The sequence below is a fragment of the Gymnoscopelus braueri genome, assembly GCF_963280865.1.
Source record: "Gymnoscopelus braueri genome assembly, chromosome: 14".
NCBI lineage: Eukaryota > Metazoa > Chordata > Actinopteri > Myctophiformes > Myctophidae > Gymnoscopelus > Gymnoscopelus braueri.
Window position 1 is genome coordinate 9,303,513 of NC_137619.1, and position 10,884 is coordinate 9,314,396.

The 10,884-nt window shown below is 43.0% G+C and overlaps 1 protein-coding gene across 1 annotated transcript; it reads left to right on the forward strand.

The window, feature by feature from the left end:
• Window positions 1-7,871: 7,871 nt before the first annotated feature.
• On the forward strand, window positions 7,872-9,545 carry LOC308100496 (high affinity choline transporter 1-like; the record flags this gene model as incomplete). The annotated part of the gene is made up of 1 exon (XM_080449561.1): window positions 7,872-9,545. The coding sequence occupies one exon, from the start codon at window positions 7,872-7,874 to the stop codon at window positions 9,543-9,545; it is 1,674 nt and encodes a 557-aa protein (XP_080305687.1).
• Between the last annotated feature and the right edge of the window lie 1,339 nt (window positions 9,546-10,884).

The following is a 10,884-nucleotide window of genomic DNA, read 5'->3' on the forward strand; positions in this document are numbered from 1 at the left end:
TTAAGGGGGGGGGGGGGGGGGGGATCCCGGAAAGGCTTTATTAGGCTGTTGAAAGTGTTGCTTCGATTGTCCCCAAATGTCACATTTAAATGACCAACTCTGTTGTTAAACCATTAAGACCGGGATCTGTGTCACTTTGGATTTCTTTGGCTTTTCAAAAATAGCAGATCTACAAGCTCATGTATGTGCTTGTAGATCTGCTATTTTTGAAAAGAAATCGTAAAAATGTGTGCACAAAATGAATGTGTATATATATATATATATATATATATATATATATATATATATATATATATATATATATATATATATATATATATATATATATATATATATATATATACACATTTTTAACTCAAATCTTTGCTTCTGGGGGTCCCTGGAACAAAATATTTTTAGATGGGGGGTCCGTGGACAAATGCATATCATTTTGTGGGTCTTTGACATGAAAAAAGACAAGAACCACTGATATTATAGCAACATAATTTAAAAAAAAAATGTAATAGACATTTGTAGAATCCCCAGAAGCAAAGACTTAAGTTAAAAATGTTCGCTTTAAAAAACGTATTTTCAAAGATTTGCACACATTTTCACAATAAAAAAAGGCAGATCTACAAGCTCGTAGTGCGGGCACCAGTGCCGCTCTACGTATATCTGCTATAAAATAATGGTTATAGTTAAAAATATTGTTCTCGGATTGAATGGGTTTAACTTTGTAGCATCTGCCTGACTTTACACACAGAATATATTATGGTATTTATTATTAGAATGATGTTGTTGTTGGGACCATAACTTCTACTCTGGAAGGATTTTCTACAGTATGTATGATTTTTGTTTTGTTTCCTTTTTGTTTTTTTTAACATATAGCCTACGTATATAAAAATTTGGAACAGGGATACAGTATGTTATTGAAATCAAAGGTACCAACGGGGGCTGGGCAGAATATCGATATATATCATGATATGAGACTAGATATCGTCTGCAATTTTGGATATGGCATAAGTGTTGTTTTTTTCCCCTGGTTTTAATCACTTAAGCCTTATTTTATACACTCAAAACATTGTCAAATATTTTCTTTTTAAAAATGGCATAAGCGGATTGTGAGCTTTGTGAATTGTTTTTGAAAAACCCAAAAGAGAATGTACTGTACATGTCACAAATATCTACTGTATCGAGAACACCATTAAAAACCGAATAGAACATGGTGGTCCATTGAGTTCAATGGAGAAGTGGTGCCCTATTCTATTCGGTTCCTCAAGCTACATAATTAGGTATTTGGTCAGAAATAATATATTACATTTTTGTCCATATGGCCCAGCCCTAGTGCCAATGCATTCTCACTGCACAACTTGTCATTATTTACTATTCTCTACCTATCTGTTTGCAAATTTTAACGATTCCGGTTCCTTAATGATTCCCTCTCAATTGTCCAAATGGACCCTTAAAGGTCTATAACTCTGAGAGTGTACAAATTGTTCCATTTTACACGCTCATAGTTATGGTGGTCCTTTAAAATTAAAAAGTATAGCAGACATACCAGCTCTGACAGTGTGATTGATAGAACCGGTTCCGGAAACGGTTCCAAGTGTGACGGAACCAATTCTGGTTCCTCATTGTTGGATCCGGGTCCGGATCCCTAAACCCGGCTTCTGACGGCTGCCTTGTTTTAAGTGTCAGTTGTGTTTCTCAATGATTAATTTAATGGTGTTTTTCAACATTGAGTCTACATTGGTGGTTCCCAGGTGTCCTTGAGGGGTTTCAGAGGGTCCCCCCATCAAAATAAGGAACAGTTTAATGTCACTATTGTGTCACAGAGAATGTATAAGAAAAATTATTCAGATCATAGATGGGTTTCACTCTCTCCCTCTACTACAGTAATGGACAGTTAAAGAATTCAGTACTAAATCTAATCTTATTAACTAAATCTTCTCGTCCCTGGCACAAAAACCTTTCACATGGGGGTCCACGTCCAAATACGTATCAGTTTGGGGGTCCTTCACATGAAAAGGTTTGACAACCACTGCTCTAAAGGGTCTGAGTTACAGTAAGTGTCGCATGATGCAGAATAACCCTGAATGTTGACAAGCGACCCTACAGGGGTACCAAGTGAGTTGACCTCTGACACCAAGGCTGTCCCGACCAAGACACAGTTTGTGACGAGTTTGGAGTGAGAATGTGGCGCCATGCGTTTGTACAGCAGTGATTCTCAACCTTTTGAATTTCAAGGACCCCCAGTTTGATATGCATTAGACCATGGACCCTCATCTGAGACTGTTCAAATGGAACCTTAATGGCTCTGGCAAATGGTTGTACAGGCACGGCGTTACAGACCCCTAAACTCGTAATGGACCCCTGGGGGTCCCCGGACCACTGATGTACCATACATATATACAGCACATTGTCCATATGTAGCAGACTGCAACAGGGGTCATATCATCTATTCAGCATATTTGAGAACTTGAGCTTTAATCACAAATTCTCACGACTGGTGTTCAAAAGTTTTTTGTCTGAAGTACTAAAGTATTACATTCTGAAATATCTCAGCATTGGAATTCTTAGTAGAATATTCTGTAGCTGTTGAATCCGGTCGGTTTGTATCTGGGATGAGTTAATGTTCTGTATTCCACGCAGAAGTTGAATATACATCATATCATACATACAAAATAACGAGCCAAAAATATTGTGTTGCTGTTGGGGTGGAACCTTTGTATGTCCCATTTACCTTTCAGGAAATGGGAAAAAATATCCTGTATTCAATACTTTTGATTGGTTAAATATTTATAAAACCTGCAGACACACTCCACCACTTTCAACCTGGTGTCAGTATTTTGGGTATCTAGCCGATCTGCAAGCTCACAATGTGTTGCGTCATGAAGCATTGTGAGCTTGTACATCTGCTATTTTCACTAATTAAGTGCAACATATGACAAAGTATAGAAAACGCCATTAATTTATGAAAAAACAAAGATGAAATATCGAGATACACGGTTTCTGCCTAAGAGTGACAATATGCATTTTTAGGCTTCGGTGTCCAAACTGAGACATAATTGGAAATCACATTTTAATCAAATTTTCACAACACATGGTTCAAATTGGATTCAGAAAAATCTGTTTCAATGTGATTTGATACTGTTAAGACTTGATAAAAATCTGATTCCAATCTGAATAGACAAAGAAATCTGATTCGATCTGCCAGTGTGAACGTAGCCTGAGACTGATCAGCTGTGTGTCTGTGAAAAGACACCGAGGGACAGACATGGAGACTTCAGAGAAGAGAGATAAAGTCCATGCTCATGCTGTGAGTTGAACTTATTTTATTAAGAACAAATGAAAAATCAACCTTGGTCTAAACCTGTCTGATCAAGTAAGTACAGCAGCACTTACTTGACAAAGACCACAAAGTCGAAATGTCGTATTGCTTGTTGCTGTGAAAAATTGGAGCATTTAATAGTGAGTTGGGAGCCGCCCTCTTGTTTTTCAATTGGAATGGTCAACAACCGTGTCAAAAGCAGAGCTGAGATCAAGGAGGAATTCAAATTGAGCAATAACGAGATTATCTCAGGTCACAGATCTTCATCCTGATGGTCTTGTGGCCGAAACGTTGATTGAAAAGAGGAAAAAGTGTGTGCGGGAGTTGGTTTCTTTGACACTATTTTGTCGTTGTCGGGTGGAAACCTTGTGTGTCAAACCGTTCCATTTGTATTACTAATTTTAAGAACATTTAAAAATAGTTAAATAGCCGATATACAAGCTCACAACGCATTGCGTTGTAAATCGGTTATTTTCAGTACTTTTGTGCGACACTTACGCATGATGAACTACTCGGCGGGCATTCATTTACAAAAAAAACATAAAAAGGTTGAAAGAGTGAGAAACAAGGTTTCTGCCAGACCGCAAAGATTTGCACAATGTCCTATATCTGTTACTGTTCTCTTGCTGCACCATTTTGTACACATCTGCATCTGCTGCTATTTTTGTTGACACAATCGTAATCATAGTAACAGGTTTCGACATGAGGTTATGGAAGAGGAATTCAGGAAACAGATCTGTGCAAAGGAGAAGAACGGAGTAGAAGATGAAAACCACTGGAAAGGTTTGTGTTTTTTTGGATATTGACCTGCTTTTTTCTGCTCTGTCATGCGAGCCCCGTTCCAACTTATTTGAACACTTAAACCCCAGCATCTGTATTGTGGGGAAAGCTTTCGCTGAAAATAGCCACGTTGTGAGCTTGTCGATCTGCTATTTTCAGCGAAAGCTTTCCCCACAATAACAGAAAACAGAAAATAAACTGGTATAGAGCCCTGAAGGACTCCTGTCAGCCTTGAGTTATAACTGTACTTTGACCGCTTTTTTCCATCAACACCAATTCTCTTTAGCTTGTTATGGGCTTGTAGATCTGCTATTTTTGGCAAATGTTCCCCCCAGAATAGACATGCAGGGGTTCAAGTGGTTGATGGTTTCTTACTGGGGTGCACACTTGTCTAGAAGGATTCTTTTACAGGTGTTGTTTTTTACAGGAATTCCCAGCACTCAGTGAATGCTGTGAGTGCAGACGATTCCTTTGACTGTAAAAGAGTCTCTCTAGACCGTTTGGTTGAATCAATCAACCAAATGTTTCCCATGTAAATGTAAAAACCGCGCTGGTCATCGGTCAGTCTCACTCACGCACATATTTTGGCCTATAACTCTTGAACCGTGGGCGTATATGAAAACGTTTTTTCTTCTCTGGATTCCTTGGGTCATAACACAACTCTGGCCAATTGTGCCATACTAGATTTTCTGCCATGTTGTGTGTTTTTCTTCTTGCTACTAGTCCTGCAGATTTTGTCTGAAACTCAAATGTTGTCCGAAAGTTTCGAAACTCAAATCAGTACACATTATCTCTGGGGTCATGTGATCAAGATGTATCCGTCAGACTTTTTCAGACAGGATATGACTGCCCTGGGTAGCTGCTGTAACAGCAGCTGTAACATTGTTTTTATATTAACACACAGAGAGACAGAAATGGAAGGAGAGACAGACTGACAGAGGAGATGAGAACAAAAGGGGGAGATAAAAGGTGAGCGAGACAGATGTTTTGTTCTGTAAGACAGTGGTTTTCAAGGTGGGGGCCACCAGGGGGAGCCAGGGATGCGGCCGGCATGAAATTCATAAGAGTGTTGGGCATATTTGGGGCGTGTTAATGTCTAAATATTACAAAATGTAATTACTTAATTAATACAAATAGTGAAAATATTGATATACACTCCTCCCCGCCCCCTTTTCCCCCCCTTTTCGCAATAAGGGGCCGACAGTAGAGGAGGGGAGGTGAGGAGTTGTAAATAGTTTTATTTTCCAAGTTGTATTCTGTGGATATTTCTTTTGATTCTCAGCTGTTCAAAGTCATTCTATTTCGTCTCCGGGGATAAATGTGTCTTGGAGACGAGTACCAGCTGCACACGATACAATACATCACACGGTGACACATCTAACATTATACACATTAATTTATTATAATCACCATAATATATCACCCCAACAAATGAGATATAGCTTGAACCTTTTATAGCTCCACGCAGGGACCCTGCATATATCTCCTATACCTGACGGCAATAACCTATAGAGCGTCGCAGTTCCCGCCCACTTCCTGTTTTTTTTGGTGCCGGAAGAAAAAACTCAATGCATTTTTCCATTGACATTTCCAAAAATATTTATATCTATTAATTTAAGCCTCGAATCAAGCCATCACGAGATGACATGAATCATGACCATAAAACGTTTTTTTCTGTGATTTATTTTTATTTTATATTTAATTATATGATATACTATATTTAATAAATACCCTTTGTTTTGCCGTTTTCAAAAAAAAATAATCACAGAATCAAACGTTTATGGTCATGATTCATGTCATGTCATGATGGCTTGATTCGAGGCTTAAATTAATAGATATAAATATTTTTGGAAATGTCAATGGAAAAATGCATTGAGTTTTTTCTTCCGGCACCAAAAAAAACAGGAAGTGGGCGGGAACTGCGACGCTCTATACCCAAGACAAAAATGGCAAGACATGCCATCTCCGGTTTACTTCCTGTATCTGCGTGAAGTAGGCGGACGCCTTTTTAGGAGACCGGAAGCAGGCTGGAGTCTATTAATTCCAATGGAAGAGTGAACGTGAACACAGCTTCTGAATCTTTAGCCCCATGGTCACTGAACTAAATATTGGACCCGATCGTCACAAGCCACACAATATTCCCAAGATTTTCAAACTAAAATGGCTTTTTTCAGAGAGACAAATCAGGAGTAAATCAACTTTATATCGACCTCTCTCTGTCCCAGCAACACACTCTCGCGAGATTTGCCGTCAGGCGCCGGCGCCCACTTAGGAGACCATTTGCAGGATTTGTGTACCATTTTGCCACAATAGTGGCTACAATTGGGATGGTGTATGTTCCTAAATTAACCATCTTTGCCTATACTCATGGTATAGTACATGGGAGGGGTCAGACACAAGTTTCTTCGCCTGCCTAATGGTGGATTGTTATTTTTATTGTTATTTTTATTCTGTCAATGCATATGATTATTTAAAGTCTTAAGTCCCGTCCACACCAAGCACTATAACTATAACGAGAACTAAACCGCAACTTATTGTTTAATCACCACTGTTGTCATTATAGTTATGGTGTGGGCTCTGCCATCCACTTCAGTTAGAAGGATTTTTAGTTGTAGTGCTTGGTGGGAACAGACACACACTCCTTTACTGTGTAACAGCCATGTTACCAGTCTTTTTGGTGACACCTCCAGTAGTCGAGGCACACTGGACGCTGTGCCACGAGACAAGTCCAGGTCACAGGTGTCCCTTAAGATTTTATGACAACCACACAATATTATTGCAATCTATACTGCTATACAAAAGGTTATGGATACGTTTTTTTATTTACTGTCAGTAGCCTACTCATTTCCAAATACAGAGGCAAATTCTATACCCTAAAATAAATATATCTCTACTGTTGGGCAGAAATCAGCTAACTCCAAAAACAATTTTTTTTCAGGAAATGAAGTGGAATTAGGAGGTTTTGTTCATCATTGATAAGAACATCTGAATGGACCTCCAAACTCACAATGAGGTTGGAGGTCAAAAGGGGGTGGAGCCTGGAGTCAGCAAAACCAGCTAACTCCACCCCCTTTGGTGGAGTTAGCTGGTTTTGTCATAAGTGCTTTTTAATACTTTTCATTGGTTCAATATTTATTTTTACCAACACACAGACGTAAAGGTTTTTCAATAGCACTGATTTATGGGAAAAAAATGCAAAAGTGTCAAAATGGAGTTAGCTGGTTTCTGCTCGACAGCACTTCCAAACTGGTGTAATTATTTTGGGTATGTCATTATAGGTGATTCTTTTTTTATTTATTTTTTATCCACAAAAGAAAAGCAAAGATGGTTGATCTACAAGTTCAGAACTCATTGCGGGTGTGCCTACTGAGCTCGACAAACTTTGGTGTGCCTTGGACACAAAAAAGGTTGAAAGGCACTGAAATACCGTTACCTAAACGTTCTTGGAGGGCAATCTATGACGTGTCTATGATGTCATTACTATGATCATCCATATTTGGGCGATGTTTCAGCCCAAGCTGATATGAGTATAAAACATCATTACCTAGGCACATCTGTCTAATTGCATAATAAATAAATGTACTGGTGTGAAAGAGCCAAGTACTACTGCATGTACAAGCTAACCATGAATTGCACTATCATAGATAATAATAATAATACCTGGGCAAGTGAGCATAGGCTATCGGAATAGGTGTGCATTCATCTGGTAGAAGACCACTGTGTGCCCTGGATCCCGAGAAGGACCTTCAAGTCTATTAAAGGGCGGTAGAAAGGCTCCATCATGGCGCTAAACATCGCTGGAGTGATAGTGATGATCATGTTCTACATGCTGATTCTGGGAACCGGCATTTGGGCATCGTTCAAGTCCAAAAGGGAAGCGAAGAAGACCAAGGCGGACAAGACGGACATGGCTCTGCTGGGCAACCGAAGCATCAGCCTGCTGGTGGGGATGTTCACCATGACGGCTACCTGGGTGGGAGGAGGCTTCATCGTGGGCATAACGGAGGCCGTGTACAACCCCTCCATGGGGCTAGTCTGGGCAATCATGCCACTCACAGCGACCGTGTGTTTCATCGTCGCTGCCCTTTTCTTCGCCCAGCCGATGAGAGACAAGAAATACGTCACCATGATGGACCCTTTCCAGATCAAGTATGGAAGAGTGCCGACGGCCGTGCTGTCGCTGGCCGCACTCGCGTCTGAAATCCTGTGGGTGACGGGAACGCTTATAGGGCTGGGTGTCACCATGAGTGTGATCCTGGACTTGCCGTACACTGTAAGCATCTGGATTTCCGCCGCCGTGGCCATTACCTACACCCTGCTGGGAGGTCTTTACTCTGTGGCTTACACTGACATCGTACAACTCATCCTCATCTTCATCAGCCTGTGGCTGTGTGTCCCGTACGCCCTGACGAACCCCGCCACATCCGACATCACAGAGACGGCCGTCAACGCTACCTTCCAGCCCCCCTGGATCGGTGCTGTGGCGCCGGACCAGGCGTGGAAATGGATCGATGACTTTTTACTGCTGAGTTTGGGGAACCTGGGTCTTCAGAACTTCCACCAGAGGACCCTGTCCGCCTCGTCCTCGTCTACAGCCAAGATCACCTGCTATACCGCTGCCTTCATCGTGCCCACCTTTGGAATCCCTCCCATCCTGCTGGGTGCAGCCGCTGCATCCACAGACTGGAGCCTGACCTCCTATGGATCTCCGTCTCCGGCTGAGCGTGGAGAGGCGGGTCTAATCCTTCCCATCGCCCTGCAGTACCTCACCCCGCCCGCCGTCTCTATAATCGGCATCGGAGCCGTGGCCGCCGCCGTGATGTCGTCCACAGACTCCTCCCTGCTGTCTGCGGCCTCCGTCTTCACCTCCAACATCTACAGGAGCATCCTGAGGCCCCAGGCGTCGCAGAGAGAGGTCCAGTGGGTGATCCGGACGTCCGTGGTGATATTCGGGCTGGCCGGGACGTGCCTCACTTTCCAGAACAACAGCGCCCTCTTGCTCTGGATGCTCCGCGCGGACCTCACCTACACCCTCATGCTCCCGCAACTCGTCTGCGTCCTGTTCTGTGAGATCTCCAACGGCTACGGGGCCGTCCTGGGCTGTCTCACTGGCGTGCTCTTGAGACTGCTGTTCGGAGAGCCATCCATAGGGCTGCCGGCCGCCATCTGCTTCCCAGGATGCACTGTGGTGGACGGCGCTTACGTCCAAGCTGCTCCAATCAGGACCATCTGCATGATCAGCTCGATGGTCGCCATATTGCTGTTCTCCTACCTGGCTTCGCTGCTGTTCAACAAAGGGCTGCTTCCTGAGACGTGGGACGTGTGTGGAGTGAAAGTGTCGCACCAGACGCTCACCCCTGACACGCCGGCGAGCGCCAAAGGAGAAGACGAGGATGAGAACGCTAAAGTGGTGAAGGAGATTGAGTCGCAGCTGATGTTAGATTCATTATGTTAGGGATCATTAGGGCTGGGTACCGAAACCTGGTTCCAAGTACAGTAGGAACAGAATCCAGAATGCCAAGAAAAAAACTAGACGGGCTAATAACTGTTCATTATTACAAACAAAGGCTACAGATCTGCGAGGGTGTACAGTACAGCTACAATATCTGCCAGGATACTACTGTACACGCTTTGAGATGGAAAACCATGTCCACTCATTCTAACAACCATCCATGGTGTTGAAAGGTGCAGTCACTTTGAGTGTACTACAGTAAATGCTGAAATAATTGTCCACCATCCTGATGAAAATCCCCATGAGTGTATATGTTACAGGGAGATTGAAGAACCAGGGCGATTGAAGAAAGCGCGCTCGTTTTTACCACCCAACCAGCAATTCTGTAGAAAAAACAACAGGGAGCCACGAGCCAGGCTTTCCAACTAAAGTGCACACACATATATGGCCGCAACCACACACACACACACGCGCATGCACACGCGCACGCGCTCATGCGTTCAATTTAGAAACAACACTAGAGGGAGCCACGAGCCAGGCGTCCCAAATAAATGCACACACACACACGCACACACACACACACACACACACACACACACACCCACACGCACGCGCAAGCCAGGATTTTTTCTTCAATTTGGTTTATTGAAAGCATGACTGTTAAGATACTTGTTGTGTTCTGGCTTTTGTTTTAGTTTCTCCCTGACACACACACACACACACACACACACACACACACACACACACACACACACACACACACACACACACACACACACGCACACACACACACAGTGATCCATGAAAAGAACTATTCTGTCCCTATCGGTTCACAACTCGGACGGCGCTGATTCGACTCATCAGAGCATCGGCCGGTCAACGCGGGCACTCGCGCCTGGAGGCGCGAGGGCGCGCCTCCTCGGCCTCAAGCTCTGCTGAGTTGGCGCGCCTCCGTCATGGACAATAACTATTATCACGTGCGTGTGAACGCGTGTTCAGCGTTCCCCTAGCGTAGCTTCCTGGTTGCTACGTGGGGGGGAACAACAACAGACAGGTCCACGTCGCATCAAAGCCCCGCCTCGCCCCGAAGCCCCATGCCAGAAACGAGCGCTCTGTCTTCAATCGCCCTGGTTCTTCGATCTCCCTGTGACATATACATGTGCATTATGTGAATGAACATGCGGTTCATAAGGATCCACTGCATTTCCCATTAAACAACAAGCAGCTCAAAATGTTACTGTCCCCAAATGGTTGGACTGCTACTGCTTTCCATTGTGTTATGGAATATACTGTATGCATGAGAGGTTAACGTGAGGTTAATATTCTTTACAGTTCTTAACCA